This window comes from Furipterus horrens, unplaced genomic scaffold (assembly GCF_987537825.1).
Source record: "Furipterus horrens unplaced genomic scaffold, mFurHor1.1.pri manual_scaffold_5, whole genome shotgun sequence".
NCBI lineage: Eukaryota > Metazoa > Chordata > Mammalia > Chiroptera > Furipteridae > Furipterus > Furipterus horrens.
Window position 1 is genome coordinate 183428970 of NW_028327175.1, and position 17436 is coordinate 183446405.

The 17436-nt window shown below is 54.1% G+C and overlaps 1 protein-coding gene across 1 annotated transcript in view; it reads right to left on the bottom strand.

Moving 5' to 3' along the window:
• The window catches only part of COL17A1 (collagen type XVII alpha 1 chain), a 50221-nt gene that overhangs the window by 11685 nt on the left and 21100 nt on the right, over positions 1 to 17436 (bottom strand). The window contains exons 13-33 of the mRNA XM_090278551.1: positions 16766 to 16834; positions 15611 to 15772; positions 15143 to 15223; positions 13597 to 13641; positions 12397 to 12609; positions 11645 to 11866; positions 11343 to 11372; positions 10975 to 11001; positions 9498 to 9524; positions 9342 to 9395; positions 8223 to 8327; positions 7428 to 7490; positions 6804 to 6839; positions 6139 to 6192; positions 5875 to 5910; positions 5354 to 5389; positions 4638 to 4700; positions 3496 to 3531; positions 3167 to 3238; positions 2351 to 2377; positions 1407 to 1442 (exon numbers count right to left, since the gene is read on the bottom strand). Coding sequence (XP_090134677.1) covers positions 1407 to 1442; positions 2351 to 2377; positions 3167 to 3238; positions 3496 to 3531; positions 4638 to 4700; positions 5354 to 5389; positions 5875 to 5910; positions 6139 to 6192; positions 6804 to 6839; positions 7428 to 7490; positions 8223 to 8327; positions 9342 to 9395; positions 9498 to 9524; positions 10975 to 11001; positions 11343 to 11372; positions 11645 to 11866; positions 12397 to 12609; positions 13597 to 13641; positions 15143 to 15223; positions 15611 to 15772; positions 16766 to 16834 — 1494 coding nt within the window. The remainder of the gene's footprint in view (positions 1 to 1406; positions 1443 to 2350; positions 2378 to 3166; positions 3239 to 3495; positions 3532 to 4637; positions 4701 to 5353; positions 5390 to 5874; positions 5911 to 6138; positions 6193 to 6803; positions 6840 to 7427; positions 7491 to 8222; positions 8328 to 9341; positions 9396 to 9497; positions 9525 to 10974; positions 11002 to 11342; positions 11373 to 11644; positions 11867 to 12396; positions 12610 to 13596; positions 13642 to 15142; positions 15224 to 15610; positions 15773 to 16765; positions 16835 to 17436) is intronic.

Sequence of the window (17436 nt, forward strand, 5' to 3'; positions counted from 1 at the left end):
GGATAGTAGTAGGGCCATGCAGTTAGCATGGGGTTCTGTGGCAGGTAAGTGAGGAACGCTACAGTGTCTTAGAGGACTGAAATGCACATGTGCACGGCGGACTTCCAGGAGGGGGTGTCAGATTCACACTCTCCCATTGTCTCTACCACCGATGCCCTCTCGGTGAAGAATCTGTGGGGAGTGGAAGTGCACACGGACTCTGGGAACCAAGCGAGGGAAGCAGAGGCTGGACAAGCCTCCACCAGGGACTTTCATGGTCCTCTTTTGTCATTTCCCCTGGTCTGTGAGCATTTCAGTCACTGGCCCATGAAGCTGCCATTGATGTCCCTCTCAGGGGAAGTGGAGGGCTGGTCATCCAAAAGCCCCTGGGGGTCAAAGCCAAGAGAGGCAAAAGCACTTGAGCTCATTTCCTTGGTTCAAGTCCAGTACTAGGTAAAATGTCCACCTTTTGTGCATGTTGTCCAGGGGGTGTCTGAAGTCCCCTGTGGACAGGAATTCATGGGCCCTGGAAGGGCAGGGTGCCTGGCATTCGTGGGAATCTCCAAACCTATGTGTCTTACTAAAGATGCCATCGATCCATGAATGCATCTGTGGACCCAGAGGTCTGTCTGGGATGTGTGAACTCAGTTGTTGTTATTCTGAATGACATTTTTTTGTCCTAAAAGAACTCCTTGGCTTGACCAGTCATTGAAAATAAGTTTCCGTAAAGTATTTATTTTGTTCCTCATGTCCCTGCAAGGTGACAGTGACTGGTCATGATAGATAGAGCACAGTGCAGAGACCATCCGGGTCCTGGAATGTGAGATCACAGGGACAGGAGGAAGACTGTCCCTGAGCACCATGTGTCCCTGGACTGGCTCAGGGAGGGGGTCTAATGGTGGAGAACTGGACAAGAGTCCGCTCTGTGCATAGAGGTCACTCGGTTGGCCCTGGTCAACCCCCTGAGAATGACTTCCCCTCCCGGCTGCATCTTACACACCCCTCACCGGCTGCATTAAAGCCCCCGTGTGACTGAGAAAACGAAGGTGGTTCCTGGCCCAGGAGAGTCGTGTCTCAGGGGACCAAGCCTAAGCGAGGGGCATTGAGCACCAGTGGGAGGTCAGGGGATGGACTAGCTTTGGGGGTGGGAGCAGCAGCCTCCAGACCCTCCTCTAGCAGTGGCCTGGAGACACCCACGTGCTGTACAGCGAGGCTCCTGCTCGTGGGGCAGGGAGGTGTGGGGCAGGTTCAGGGCTTAGTTGACCAGAACGGATGCCCTGCTCCCCAGCCTCACAGCCTTCCCCCGAAGCCACTAGATGCCACTGTTGATCCAGGCTTTGCCAGAGAGGGGCTCCCCTCCCCTGTCCTTCCCTTCTTGCAAAAACATGAGTGAAAAGAAAGAAAATGTAACTTGGAAAATCACTTACCTTTAACCCCTGGCCGGCCAGGGGTTCCGGGAAGTCCTGACGTGGTTGAAAACAAGTCAGTCAGGACAGCGGAGGTCCAGCAATTCCAGACACCTCTGGTAGTGACTAGCGCTCCGCTCTGTCCCTCGGCAGAGCCACCATCACTGATGGCGTCCTGGAGACCTATCCGGCCTTGCCTGCTGCTCTAGCTGAGGCAGCCCCTAGAGGAGCCTCTTGCTCTGAGCCCTTTTTCTTCTCTGGGAAATGGGGCAACAGTGGGGCTTGAGGGACACAGAGGCCCATGGACTCAGCTTTAGGGGATCCCAGTCCCCTGTAGCCTGCAAAGGGTCTGCTACGAGCCCTGTCCCTGCAGGGTCAGGGAGTGGGCGCTAGGCTTCCTGCACGGATGTTCCTGCCTGCTGAACTCCGCCAGGGAGCAGCTGGAGGTTGTCCCTATGTGCTCAGCTTTGGGGGACCTACCACTTGATTTCATTTTACACCTTTGCTTCATTTCCTTCAGGAGTTGGGGCTGGGTGTGGTGACAGGGCACATGGGCCCAGCTAGAGGACAGGCTGTGATACCTAGGCTGCCCCAGAGAAACGGGGCCCCTCTGCAGGAGGTGAGCTCCCCTCCCACCACGCGGATGGGGACATGGGCCACGGCGGGGCCCACACAACTCCTGGCCCCGCGCCAAGAGGAGCAGCGCACAGGCAGACACAACTGGCACGTGTGCTCACTTCATTTCTACCAGAGTGGCTTTCTGGATGGTTCTGTCCCATGTCTCCTTCCTAAGGCACTTCTCCTGAGTCACAGGGAAAGGACCTAAACCCACGTTCCCTGCGAGAGTCAGGGGAGGAGCTGAGGAAACTCAAGGCGATTGGAGGAGACGCATTTGCTCAATGCTGGGAGTCTGGAGTGGGAGGCTTGGGGTGGTGTTCGGGGCAGGGAGTGACCCAGCAACTCACCCTGGGGTCCTTGGGGTCCTGTGAGGCCTACAGGGAATAAAACACAGGAGGGGAGAGTTGGAGGGCTGAGGAGCCACACCCTCGGCTGTAGGAGCAGATGGGATTGGTGGGGCAGAGGGACAAACTGAGTCTGGGCAGCCAGACTCCAGGGTCCTCCCAGCACTGGACCAAGAGCGGTTCCTGGGCTTTGCAGTGAAGTGACCCACTGCTGCACCGGGCCATGGCTCCTAGGCCGTTGAGGACACCTGAGAGCCATGAACCCAGAAAACTCACACCCCTGTTGCCCCCTCATGCTGTCCCCAGACTCCCTCCTTGGTGCTCCCCATTGTGCACCCAACAAAGAAGCCAGCCCTCTGACGGCCGCCTCGGCACCCCCAGCTCTGATTTGTCTCCCCTGCAGCCTGAGGATCTCGCTCCTGTTGGGCCTTCAGTGGACATGCTAACAATGGCTTCTCTCTTCAGACTGGTGGGAATTAGTGAGGGTCCAGGTATGGCCCAAGGGGAGGTGGACCAGAGGGGAAGGCTCAGAGGACCAGGGTGCTGAGGTGGCGTTAAACTCTGCAATTTTAAGGAAGACTCCATGCCCCTTTCTACAGCCCCTTGCTTTCAACCATTAATCTCTTTCTTCCCTGTGGCCGGACTTGGTGACTCTGAGGTATCAGGACACACAGACACCACACACAGCACAAACCGGCAGGTGTAGCTCCCTGCTGAGCTGCTGGAGGAACTTGGGCTAAAGGCACACACACACATGCACGCACACACACATATACGCACACAGAACAGGGACATGGCTCCCTCCTCCCGCCCTGTTACCTGGCTTTCCTGGGCCTCCAGAAGGTCCTGGTGGGCCTCGGGTCCCAGGCATCCCCCTGAGACCTTGTTCGCCTAGAGAGAGTATGACCAGTGAGCCAATGCCTCCCCTCTGGGAAAGCTGAGCCAGCCAGCACATCTGAGCTGATGCTTTCTTGGGGTGTTACTGAGTAACATGCAGGCAGGTGGGCAGGAGAAGGCTCATATGACCAGCTTTGCATGTTTCTACATGACCCATGCCCCTCTGGCGTTGTGAATTGGGGATGTGGGCAGGACAGGGCGTGGTAGGCAGGGGAGGCGGTAAGAGTGAGGAGAGCCTATCAGCGACCAACCTCTCGGGCCTTGGTGTCCATCAGGGCCTGCGGGTCCTAGGAAAACAGAACCACAGCTCATCAGTGACTCCGGGAACTGTTCTGGGACGCCCTCCCTCAACTGCCTGTCAGGCTCACATCACATTGTCGACCAGGTGGGGAGCCCTTGGGTCCTTCCCGTGGCCGGCAAATGCAGAAGAAGCTCAGTCCCCATTATATCCTCTGGCTGCAGCTTGCTCCCTGTTCTCTTCTCCTGAACCAGTAACTGTCTGTTTTCCTGTTAAGAACTGTTCAAGGACTCCCTGTTGCGTCTCCATTGCCCTCGGCAGGACTCAGCACACACCAGTTGCTCAATAAATGCAGGCCTCATTTGCTCCAGGTCCCGGAAGTAAGGGTCCTTCAAGTTCTTGTCCCTTCTGCTGCAATTATCCCAACTTCTCTGAGGTCCTTCTGCGACCATGTCTTGCTTTTCCCCACCTCTCTGCCTTTCTTACTTATGTTGTTGTTTCTGCATGGAGTTTTCCAAACCGATCATGATCAAAACCTTCCTTCCTGTTTAGGACAATCTGAAATGCCACCTCCTTCTCCTTCCTGGCTGGAAGAAACCTCTCTCTCCACTGTCCCCTCCTTGCACTCTGTACCTTTCACGGCCCTTGTCACTTCATACGGGCTTTATCTCCCCTTGAGGGAGGTGAAGCATCTTACCTGCCCGACATAGTGTGAGCACTTCCTAACAATTTGTTAAATGAACGAGAAAGTGACTAAATCACATCCCCCATTGGCAGGGCTTAACCCCTTCTAGGACTCAGCACTACAGGCCTGCCCCTCTGAGGCTCCTTGACCAGCTTCACAGCCTGGCTGACTGGCCCCTCAGTGAGGGTCAGCACAAGGATGAACCCTGGGTCTGTCTGGAATACTGTGGGTACCAGAGGACCCCAACACTGCCTGTCCTTCCCAGGGGCCCGAGCAGCCTGGGGACAAGAGCCAGGTTGGAGACCATGCCTTGCCAAGTCTCCCCCCCAGAGTCGGCTGCTGCTCAGTGAGCCCCAGAAATGGCCTATGAGTAGAGCCTCTCCAGGTCAGAGAACAGGAGAGGCAGCTCTAGAAGGACCGCACCTCAGAGTGGGGCAGACCTGCTGCATTCGCACCCCTGGGACACTCACCCATCGCTCCTTTAGCTCCAGGCTCACCCACAGTGCCAGGCAGACCTCTGCCACCAGGCTCGCCTGCAAAGGAAATGAGCTAGTTGGCTGAGGGCTTTCATGCTTCGTCTTCCTGATGGCGGTAGAACGCTACACCCTCCCTGCCCACCCCCAGGCCTGGCACTTCCCAACCAGATGACCTTGCGGAGCCGACCAAAGGCTGGGGACACAGTGTCTGCTCAGATTCTATGGTTGGGGCCACCTGGGCAGCAGTCACGGACTGGCCCAGGGCCACGCCTGGGCTGACACTGCATGTGTATGAGTCTTATTTCCTTGGCAACAGAGAGCTGCCTCTTGTAGCCAAAGGACCATTTCCATTAATCTCATTTTTAATCATGCAAGTCGGCAGGAGGGAAGTGGATAAAGGAGGACAAGTAGCACCAACTTCCTGGTCCTTTGGAAAGAGCTTAATTTTCTCAGCTGATTCCCCAAAAGCATCAGAGGTCATCGTAACCCCCCTTTCTGCCCCAAACATATACTGTCTGCACTCTGCACCTGCTGCTGGCCTGCACTGCAGTTAGGGCTTCATCTCGCCTTCGGTTTTGCTAGATTGCCAGCTCTCTGAAGTAGGCAGAGACTCTGTCTCATGCTTCTGTAGGTTTCTTACCACCTCCAGTGCTTGACAAGATTTACAAAAGTCTTTAAATAATCCAAGTGGGTTCCCATGTAGGACTGACCTGTGAGGCCTCGGGATCCTTTCTCACCCTGGTCACCTAAAACATGGGGTGGGGTGGGGACAGGAAGCATCGGTGAGTAGCAGGGAAACCTTTCTCATTTAGGTAGAAGGACCCTGGCCGTACAATAGTTCCTGCTGTACCTGGAAGCTACTGTCAGCAGAATCTTTGCAGAGAACTTGTCATCTATGAAGCTAAAGGGGCACTTGGATTCCACCACAAACTGACCCTGGCCCCTGCTGTCATACAATGGGTGCTGGGGGCACAGGAGACCCAGAGCAGGAGGTCCTCGGTACTGCATCCTCAACACCCTGAGGACTACCCAATCACAGTACTATGATGCTGGTGCTTTGTGACCCCCCTTGTGCCTCAGTTTCCCTATCTGGCAGGCAGCTCCTTCCCAGCCCCAGGGTCCAGGAACCTCAGTCATCTGTGTTCCTGGACACTGGGGCATGAGTAACATTTGGGTTCCCAGGAGTCAGGCAGGCTCTGGTGATGTCTGAGCAGGAGCAGGAGCAACATACCTTTGGGTCCTGGTGGTCCAAGAGGTCCTCTGTCACCTGAAACAGTAATGGAGAAGTTGGTATAAAGAGCCTTGGTGAGGAAGAGCAAGAAGGGCAGTGTCTGTGTCTGAAGACAAGCACCCCCACCCCACCATCCTGACTTCCCCTTCTCACGTTTCTGTCAGCCTGCACAGACCCTCTCTGTCCCCCCAAGACCTTCTTCTTCAGTGATCTGCACCTACAGGGCGACATGTCCCCACACCCCGCTCCTCCCCACCAGCTCACCTTTGATACCAGGGAGTCCCACTTCACCTCGGAGCCCTTGGGGACCTGCAGCGCCTGCAGGCAGAGGAAACCACACAGGCGGTGAGTGCCTGCAGCTTCGGAAGGGACAGACATGCACAGACAGACACACACATGCACGCACACAGGTACATACTCAGGCACACACACATGCACACACACCCAGGAGTAAAAATTAAAGGCTGCTCTCTGCAGACTCCTCCCCACATCTCCTCTACATCATCCTGGTCCAGGTCCTTTGCCCCTGTGATTACCAGGTCCTGATCAGAAGGACACCTTTGGGACGCTGGCAGAGACATTGGCCTTCATTATGATGTGAGCTGTAGCTCAAGATTCCCACGGCAGCAGGTCGAGCCCTGGGCCCAGGGATGAGGTAGAGGCAGGACTTGCTCAGGTGAGGGCAGGATGGGAGCTGCCTGTGGCTGAGCTGCCATAGGGCTGCAGGGCCCAAGCCAGGTCAGAATGACTCCCCCGGGCCCCCTGGCACCCCCACCTCAGCCGCAGAGGACACAGTGAGGATGTGAATCCTGTGCCTCCAAGCTCTCTTTATAATTGCTTCTTTTGCTTAAAAAAAAGTTTGTTTTTCCTTGTAGCATCCCTTTCTTTTCCCCAGAAATAACCTCTATTGGAAGAAACAGCACACTGACCTGGGGGACCCCGTGGGCCAGGAGAGCCGCTGGAACCTGGGAAGGACGACAGAACAATGATCAGAAGGGTTGGGAAGAGGCTGGGGGCGTCTCACCCCACACGCTATGGGTTCTTGCCAGGACTCCAGAGCCTGTGGGTCCAAGAGGACCCAAGTCCAGTGCCAAGTCATCCTCAGGGAGGATGCAGAAGCTGGAGGGATCACGAGGCTCCTGATAGTTCCCTCGGAGTAAAACACTGGGGCTGGGGTGGGGGAAGGAGACGAGGTGAGAGGGTAGGCTTCAGATGGAGAAGGCCTATTCTTCCAGGCTGCTCAGACAGGCTGCTTCTGAATGCAGGCATCTGGGTCCCAGTCAAGTGGGGACATTGTCTGACTTCTGAGTTCCTGATCCATCCACCCACTAAGGGGCCACAGAATGAGGCCACTGAAAACAGATGGGAGCATAGCCAAACCTAGCCCTGATCCTGACCCACAGGGACTCCTTTGTGGGGGACCCTCTCAGGGCCCCGCACCCCTGCACAGGCCTGGGACAGGGGTGAGGGCTGTCTGGGGTCCCAGCGCCTCGACCTCTGTGGCCCATCCTGGACATGGTCAACTTGGGTACCATCCTGGGCACTTGACTTACCTTTGGGACCCACAGAACCTGGGACACCAGGTGGGCCATGGGTACCTGGCTCACCAGCAGGACCTGCGGAGAAATGAACACTCTGAGAGGGTTCCCCCAGTTGTCTGCCTGCCCAGCCTGGTAGTGTCATTTGGGGGGTGGTCCCCACCCAGCCAGTGACCTCTGATCCATTTGGTGCCTCCCTGAGACCATGAGTCAGCAAAACACCTTCAGTTTCTACCCTCAGAGCCTTTCTGCTCCATGGCTGGCACCTGAAGCACTCAATAAACATTTGTTGCCTTCTTGAGTAATATTTTTAAGAGAAAGGGAAGCTAAAAATAAAGCTTGCCCATGGTCTGTTGGCATCTAGAGGATTTCTGGTGTTTGTATCATGGTTAAAAATCTAATTGCAAAATCTTCCCAGGACCCTCCAGGGCTGGGTCTGTGTCTGGGGCTTCCCATGCTTCCTTCCCTGACCAGTTCCAGCCAAGGGAGGCTCAAGGGCCTGAGCCCCACTCTGCCTTCTGTCAGGCCCCACCACAGCTCTTCCTCAACCAAGACACCTCCCTGCCCCCCACGGGGAGACCCCTTCCTCCCCATGACCATGTTCTCTGTGCTTTCCGAGTACTGCAAGCTCTTAGTCTGAGGCCTGGCCCTGCAGCCTGGCCCGCACCCCTCTGCCCCTCTGTCTCCATCAGGCCTGGCAGACCTTGGCTCAAGCAGCCCGGCAAATGCTGGCAGAAGGAGGGAGGGAGGGGGATGGAAGAAGGAAGCATGGATGTAGCTAACCCTCCAGGCGAAGGGGTTGCATCTTACCTCTCTCCCCTTTCTCTCCAAACCCAGGTGGCCCTGGTTCACCACGAGGTCCCATGGAGCCTTCACGCCCTCTCTGGCCCACAGGTCCCTCCAAGCCAGGCTCTCCTAAAAACAGAAGTGGCCATCTCAGAATTAGGACCCTGAGCCGTAGCTGAGGGCTCCCCGGAAGCATCTCGCTGGCAGGACACCGGCCTGGAGTCTCTGCACTGGTCATCTGCACCTGCCCTTGCCCCCTGGAGTCCGGGCTCACCCCAGAAGCCAGAGCAACCCTTTGAAAATGCAAGAAGATCATATCCCATCCCTGCCCCAAACCAGCAAGTGGCTTCTCACCTCACTTGGAGGAAGAGTCTTTACAAGGGACTCCAGGACCCCACAGGGTCAGCCTCGCTCCGTGCCCTCCCTCTGGACCCTCCACCTCCCTCCTGGGTTCCAGCTGAGGCCTCCACCACCTCCTCCTCCTCCTCCTCCTCCTCCTCCTCCTCTTCCTCCTCCTTGCTCCTAGACCAGTGGGCACACCCTGGCCCCGGGGCCTGTGGTTGCTCCCTCACCTCATGCCAGGCTCCCGCACCCCCTTCAAGTCTTTGCTCCTTCTCAGTGAGGGCTTTCCTAATAGACCCCTCAGGAACCCCAGTGTCCTGCCAGCCTCTGTCTTTCCTATTGCTGAACCACCTCCTATTTACTTAATATGTCTGTTGTTTTTCTCCCCCACCCAAATGTAAGCAGGGGTTTCTCTGTTTTGTTTACTGATGTCTCCCCAGCACCTAAAATGGCCTGGCATGCAGCAGGCACTTAATACATATTTATGGAAGGAAGAAAGGAAGGAAGGAAGGAAGGAAGGAAGGAAGGAAGGAAGAATGGAAGGAAGGATGGAAGGAAAGAAGGAAGGAAGGAAGGATGGAAGGAAGGAAGGAAGGATGGAAGGAAGGATGGAAGGAAGGAAGGAAGGAAGGAAGGATGGAAGGAAGGAAGGAAGGATGGAAGGAAGGATGGAAGGAAGGAAGGAAGGAAGGATGGAAGGAAAGAAGGAAGGAAGGAAGGAAGGAAGGAAGGAAAGAAGGAAGGATGGAAGGAAGGAAGGAAGGAAGGAAGGAAGGAAGGAAGGAAGGAAGTGGTTCTTACCTATGCTGCCTTTTTGTCCCTTTGGTCCTTCTGGGCCCAAGAGCCCAGGGACACCTGTGGAAACATGAAAATCCATCAGCCCTGTTTTCCTCCCAGAGCCCGGGGGCCAGGACCGAGGCGCCCGCGGTGCCAGCCATGCCAGCGGGGGTTACGCACCTGGAGTCCCAGGGAGGCCGCGATCTCCTGTGGAACAGAGAGGAGAGAGAGGTCAGCTAGAAGACTTGGGCCGTTACCTAAAGGAGCCACCAGGTGGGATTCAAGCAGGATTGCCAAAGGTAGCAAATAGAAATACAGGGTGCTCAGTTATGTCTGAATTATAGATAACCATTGGCTACATTTTTAGTATAAGTATGTTAAATGTAATAGTTGGGACATACCTACAGCAAAATATTATTTGTTGTTTACCTGTAACTTGAATTTAACTGGGCAATCCTGTATCTTATGGCACCTGCAGGCTCAGGGACCCCAGGCCTATCAGTCCCCATTCCCAGCATGGTCATGAGGGGTGTGGGGAATGGGGGCTGGGGCAGTGACCCAGGGTGTGTGGGTGGGGACAGGGAATCCTGAAGAAAGGAGGACCACCAAGTAGAGGAACCCCAATTCCTGCACAAGGATCTCTTGAGAAGGGAGGTGGAGCTCGGAGAGGTGACCCTGTCACCTTAAACGGTGACTCTCAGAAAAAACTGTGCTTCCCTGGCCTCAGAACCCCCTGGGGTGATCAAGACTGCAGACCCCTGGCCCCACCCACCTATAGCTGATGCTGAATCAGAAGCTCTGGAAGTGGGGCCCAGAATCTCTGTCAATTCTCATACGCACTTAAGTTTGTGACCCCCACTCAGCTAGATCAAGGATACCGGAGACTTCTTCCTCTCACTCACAGACCTGTCCCAGTGATTGTGAAACCACTTTTCAGAGGAAATACATCCATTTCTTACAGCACATAAGTGTGTGCCACATATGTTAGCACGAGATTGTCCCCCAGCTGTGAGGTTCCTACACCCACGACTATGTCCTGCACACCCCCTGAAGGCAGGTGGTGTTGCTCCTCCTGGGTCTCCCCGACCCCCACCAGGAGCTCAGTTCCTGATGGCTGGCTCTTGTTCCCAGCCTTTCTCGTGTAAGACCCAGGGAGCAGGTTGCTCCCTTGGAATGGTGGCTCCTGACCTGACTCATCAGAATTAAAACCTGGGGGGAGGGTGTGTTTAGCCCCAGAGCTCTGCTTCAGGAACATGTGATTCTCTGCAGGGCCCAGGAATCTGTGTTTATAGAATATCCAGGGGGTCTGGGGGGGGGGGGCGGGTTCTTGCATCTCCCCTCAGGCTGCCCTTTGGAGCTGGGGGAGATGCAAGCCCTTGACACAGGCTGCCTGAGGGTCCTTGTTCTGGGGGTCTCTGAGCCCTGAGAAGGGGCAAAGGACAGTGATGTAGACCCCTGCTCTGTCATGAAGCCCCTGCCCCGGAGAACTCAAGGGTGTGCTAGCTGCTCAGCAAGGCAATTCACGTCTTACCACGTGGGGCCAGGGTGGGGCTCCAGGGGTGGGGGTGGGTGGCTGGGAGAGTGAGAGGTGGATCCTCTGACACTTGCTGGTTGTTTTACAGCATCAACCCTCACTGATATTTACAGTAAAAATTACCTTTAGGGCCTTGACTTCCCATGTCACCTAAAATAAGAAAGAGGAGAAGACTGTGAGTGTGATGAGAACCCAGGAGGCCTTTCTCTCCTATTTAAGACCAGCTGCCAGCAGGTGAGCCGCATTTCGAGGTGAGCTGGCGTGGGGCATGGGTTCCTCTCGGTCTCTGTCTGGGTCACTTGGCACATCATTGGGCCCCTTTAGAGGATGCCAAGGTCCCTTCCCATTCTGAGACAGTCTGACAGTAAAGTCAATTCTCAGTCCTCCCAATAGATGCCGTAAGATTTGGAAAAAGTCTTTCCCAATCCACCCAGAAAACACATCTCCAAGTTCAGGAAATGAGAGGGAAAGGGCTCAATTCACTGCCATACCTTTAGGGCCAGGATTTCCTCGGAGTTTGCCTGCAAGAGACATAAACCCTGACTTAGCCGCACGTTGTCTGTGTCACACACACACACACACACACACACACACACACACACACACGAAAGGGGTCTTTGTGGTATAGGGGGAAGAAACCAAGGCCAAGACGAACAACCGGATTCTAAAATGTGCTGGTTGTGTGACCTTACACATTCTCTCCTGGTCTCAGTTTTCCCAATAGTAAAATGGGTTCACGGTACTGGTCCTCCCTCCCTCCCAGGACGATGGAGAGGAGTTCCAGAGCGCTCACCATTTTCCTGCTCCATCATCAGCTTGTTCCTCACGAACAGCCACAGCGCCTCCTGGTTGTAGCCGTCCAGCCCGGACTTGTCAATGCCTGTGCCGGCCCCGGGCGCCTCGCCCTGCAGCCAGTCCTTGTTGCCTCGTTCCACCCTCTCCTCGTACAGCTGCATCTTGCTCCGGATCCGCTCCAGCTCGTCCACTCGCGCTTTTAGCTTCCTCACCTCCTCCGCTGAACCGTGACAGGCAGCGTCAGCCAGGGGACAGCCAGTGCCCTCCCAGGGCACCCTCACTCCCCACTGGGAGCTGCAACCGGCTTCTCTGGGGTCTGTGGCAGCTTCTTCACGCTGCTGCTGGGGCATTTTGCTGGAATGCTTATGGCTACCAGCTGGATTAGCTACTCAAAACTGTCACAGAGCCTTAGAGGAACCTGGCCAGGGTGTCAGTCTTCTCATCTGAGATGGGGACAGTGCTGGCCCTCGTGCTCCTTGGGAGCTGGTGTGAGCCCCGCAGAGCTTGGAGGGCAGAAATGCTAGGAGAAGGCATGGCCTGACTACGCAGGGCAGCCAGGTGCTAGCTGCAGGGACAGAGGCCTGGGTCAGGGGGTAGGGGTGGGGCTGCATTAGAATCCCAGCTCTGCCACAGGTGGCTATGGGACCTCGGCCAGGTGCCTGCTGGAGCCTCAGTTTCCTCATCTGCATTGACAATGTCTCTACCTTGACCCTGGTTTTTGCTGTTTGAATGGGCAATGGGGCCACATACCCAGAGCAATGAGGCCGAAAAGCAGCCCCAGGAGCAGCAGCCAGGTGAGCAGCAGGCCCAGCAGCCACTTCCACCAACTGCAGCAGGAGCGGCAGGGGCACCAGGCGGGCGCTGCCCCCCACGGACCTCCGCCAACGCCTCTGCCGCCGCCACCTCTGCCGCCGCCACCTTTGGTGCCACTGATACTATTCTGCCAGTCATAGCCATGGGTTTCTGGGGGAGAGACGGGGACGGGGAAGGTGAACGCAGGTGGCTCTTGCTCTATTCCCGCTGTATTCCCTGGCTTTGGGTGACTTCCTGCGGGCCAGAGTGAACGTGAGTGGGCCTTTCAGGCTCCTGTGCAGCTCGGTGAGGGACGGGCTGGCCCCAGGAGCACACACAGGGCCCTGGCTGGGGACAAGCAGAAGTCTGACGAGGCCGGGCTTGAGTGTGTGACCCTGAACCACTCTTTCCTTTTTTTACGTAAAATAAGGTTAAAAGATCGCTTACTTCATAGGATGGTTGTTGGATGAAATGAGAGGCATGGCAGGTAATTAGCAGAGGATGTAGCACAGAGAACCAGATTTTAAAATCTGGATTAGGAACTTGGATGGGCCACAACCTCCCGCATTTAATTAGGCCCAAACCGAGGAAGCGTTCCCAAGTCCATGTCTCAGTATTCACAACTTTTTCTTTGTAATTCCCAAGTGCCTAGACTTACACTCAGCACTTAAGCGGTGCCCAGTAAAATTTATTTTTTTGTCTTTTTACAAAACTGTTTTTGTTTTTAGTTTCTCAAATGTGGTGCTAAGCCTCGCTCGGTCTCTCTTACACGGCTACAGGAGGAAGAAAGGCGAGAATTAGTGTCACCGTGAAGCCTGTGTGTGTGGTAGGGGTGGGGCTGGCTGAGACTACAGCAGCCCTGCTGTGTTGCTCCTGTCCTGTGCAGAGACCCTGGACCTGAGGGCAGGTAACAGGGGCCTGGAGGTGTGTGTGGGGGTGCGTGCTGTGAGGAACAGCCCCTGAACTAAGCTTCTGCAGCCTGCTCCCCCCGCCACCCTCCACTTTGCTCCCTCCCTCCGCCTCCAGCCTTCAGGGACACTGTTTAGAGCTGAGTGACTCAGGCATGCATGGCTCCAGGCTGGGGGGCCTTATCTGTTCCATTCACCATAACCAGCCCCATGGGCTTCTGTTACTGCAGGACTCTCCGGTGTCACCTACCTGCAGAGGCCGCCTTGCCCTTGGTGGACACAGTCTTCAAGTCTCCTGCAAGACAAGCGCCGAGAGCAGAGGTTTTGGTCTGAGTTTTTCTTTTTCTTTTTTTTTTTCTTTTCGGCCTTAACGATCTGGTCTGAGTTTTTCAATGTGAGGGGCCCACAAGACAGCTAGCTATAGATTTTGGGCAGGGCTTTAGGGAGATAGGCCCCCGCCCCCACCTCAGGCACCTTGAATATTTTTTGCTCCATAAGACGCCATTCCCCCCCCCCCCCAAAAGTGGGGGGAAACATCTGTGCATCTTATGGAGCAAATATTGTGTCACAGACTGTGATGTGTATTACCTGACCTGGGGTTCCCAGAAAACTAGAAGAGTACTTGAACCTTAAAGTCTCTCCTCATTTGTGAATGATAGTGATGATGGTTCTTAATACTGCTGTTGACTGCTGTTCACTTTACATGGTTGAAATATTATTCTGTTTTATTTTATTAAATATTTCATACAACATTTGGTTCAGAATATTTTTTTCTTGTTTTCCTCCTCTAATCCTAGGTGTGTCTTATGGTCAAGTGCATCTTATAGTGAGAAAAATACGGTACACTGATGCAGATAATTAATAGTGGAAAAAAGCAGTGCCATAACCCTCTTGTGACCTGAAACCTTTAAAGCCTGGGACATTTTCAGAAGATCATGTTAGGTGACCTTTGCTTTCAAACAATAAATGTGCTTGTGAGAAATGACTCAGTTTTTTTTTTTTTTTTTTTTTTTTTTTTTTGTTAAGGGACTTTGAACACAAGTTCCTAACCTGCAGTGGAGGGAACCTCACAGCAAAGATGGCTCGGAGGATGGCTGTTCATGAGTTCCTGATGTTATTTGACCATCGGGTGTTGTGGGCATGTGTGGAATTTTCTGGGAAAATTGTTTACGGCTTTCATCAGATTCTGAAAGGGCCTTTTGGCTCCACTGCCCCATTTTCACCCCTAAAATGTAAGGAACTGCTAACTTAGAAGACTCAGACTTAGGCATGGTCAGGACTGTAGCTGATTTCATTTGCATTTATCTAAAAATGTTCTATGATGTCCTTTTCCCTTCCTTTACTAACTGCCCTGAACTCAGGGATTTGGAGAGATTGTTCAGGATGCAGAGCAGTGAAACAACGTGTTAAATTAGGAGAGGATCCAGATATTTGGGAAGAACAAAAATAAAGCTACAAGTGTTTTGCAAAGCATGTTTCTATTAATTCTGAAAATTATGGGAGGATGGGTAAGGTGAGGAAAAAACACCACTGTAGACCTTACACGTGCCATGGCAAAGCTTTTGATTCAATACTGGGCATGTACAAATTGACCGGAAGCTTGTCACAATGCAGCCTCTGGCTCAGCAGGCCTGGGCCAGGGCCTGGGAGTCTGCATCTCTAACACGCTCCCAGGCATTGCCATGGGTGCAAGTCCAGGGACCACACTCTGAGTAGGGAGGTCTCAGGAGACAGGTAAGTTAATGAAGTGTGGATCAGCCAGAGGCAAGGTTGACAGTGATCAGCTATGATCTTACCATTAGTTTCTGAGATCAGCTTGGTGTCAGCAGTGTAGGCAGCTTGCTTTTCCTTTTTCAGGGTGTCATCTGAAAAAGAAGCTGTGCAGAGCACACAGGCTGTGACCATCTGGGGTAGTCTCCCCACTCTCAGCCACACTCCACACCCTATCCCGCTGGGGAGGTAGCGGTTAGCCTGGTAGGAAGGGGACCCAGCTTTCCCGGGGCTAATTCCCCCATCTGTGTTTGTGATTGGGAGCCTCACTGTTGTTGCCCAGAGACCCCGTGGGGATCTCTTCTCCAGAATTTTCCTGGCTTGTCTGCATTCAAGGCGGATCTGGGAGCACCCTATTAAGGCAGGTATTTTTTTCTTTAAATTGGATGACTGTGCTTTCACTATTAAAACCTCTCAAGCTACCTTGCTAGGACATTCGGTCCCCTGCACTGTCTGCCTTTCTTCTGAACCTGAATCCTTGGGCTCCTACATACTCGCAGCGATGCTGGCGGGGGAGGCAGTAAAGACCTTCCCGCTGTCCTTGTTCATGATCAGCAGCTCCACCTCCTTCTTGGCTGGCGCGTTGTCTTTCTCGAGGATCAGGAATTTACAGTCCTTGTGCAAGAGCTCATCATTCTGGACACTTGTGGTACAGGCTAGAGAGGGAAGAAGTGGGTGGGGAGGAAGGAAAAGGTGCCAGGAGAAGGCAGAGGGGAGAAATGACAGGAAGACGAAGGAGAAGGAAGAGAAGAGGGGGGAGGAGAGAGAGATCAGTGGGTGTGGCCAAGGGTCTTGGTCTCCCTGACAGTGGCTGCTGAGAAGCATCTTGGGGACCAAAGACACCCCCCTGCTTGGCTGGGCCTGGTGATGAGGAGGTTGGGTTCACGTGAGAGGTCCTGGGTGGCTGGCGTATGGCTGCCTCCCACCTGGACATTACAGGATCTTAAGCAAATGGACGAAAGTCCCCTTCCCAGGCAGGTCCTTCTTTAACTTTATGGGTTCATTTCTGTCCTTCAGGTCTCAAGTGTTAGCATCCGGGGGGTGGGGGTGGGGTGGTTCCTGACTATCCTGTCTGATATACACACATCACCTTTTCTACTACTTCACTTATTTCTTTTCTTCAAATTATCTTGTGTCCTCTGTCTACTTGTTTATCTGTCACCACTGCAGCTGTCAGCCTGGTTAGGGCAGGAACCTAGCCTGCCCTGTTCACATCTGTGGCTTATGCACTTAGAACAGTGCCTGAAAGGAAGCACACGAGGGTCAGAGTGCTGGAGGAAATCACCATCCCTGTGCAGTGAGCCCAAGTTGCTAAAGACTCTACACAAAGTAGGGAGGGGGTCGCAGCTTTGACTGGCTCCCTGGTTCTTGTGGTGGGTGACATGTAAGAACAGGAGAGGACAGGGGCTTCCAAACAAAGTGGGGAGCCAGGGTTAAGTGTCTGACTCTAGGCAGGTGTGTGGAGCTTCTTGCCCACCTTGTACAGAAAGGTCAAGGTCAGGTCAGGGAGATGCTCATCTCTGCTCACTTCTGGAAATAACTGAGAAGCCCATTTGCAGGCCTTAGACCACCAACGGGTTATATTCCCTTGTCCCATAGGCCTTGCCACCACAGAGCAGTTCTCCCTGGCAGCTGGGGACCGCACTCACCGGCAGAGGTGGACACGCCAGTGCTCACAGTGGCAGGGCCCTGGGGCACGTTTTTCTTCACACCATATGCTGCAAGAGAGGAACCACTGAGCCAGGGGAGCGGTGGGAGGGCAGCTCCACACAACTTAGAAGCAGCCTGGCTGGCCTGGCAGACAGACAGCCTCCCCTTGCGAGAGCAAGACAATAATAATGAACAATGACAGGGAGTGAATAATGAAATGTAGAATAATGAATGATGAGCTAAACTCTCTTGAGCTATGGGGGCAGCAACGAGAATTTAGATGGAACTTTCTTTGGTATAATTCTCATCCTTCTAGGGCAGGTCTAAAGGTCACCTCCTCCACGAAATCTAGACCCTCCCATATCACCTTCCCTTCTGACTCCTGCAACCCTAACAGCCGCTCCGCACAATTGCATTCACGTTGTCAATAGTATCCCCCAACTGTTCCACGTTTATTGTACTTTCTGCTCCAACTAAATGGTAAGCAAGCGGAGGGCCAGGCCCGACGCTCATGCCTCTTCTGTCCACCCTCCCTGAGCTTTGCACAGGGAGTAAACCATAAAACCAGCCAGATGGTTGATTTGCAGTGACAGTGTGCTGCCAAGGACAGTGGTGAGTCATGGGGACATGCAGCTGACACCCACAGCAATGCTCCCCTGTGGTTTCGTAC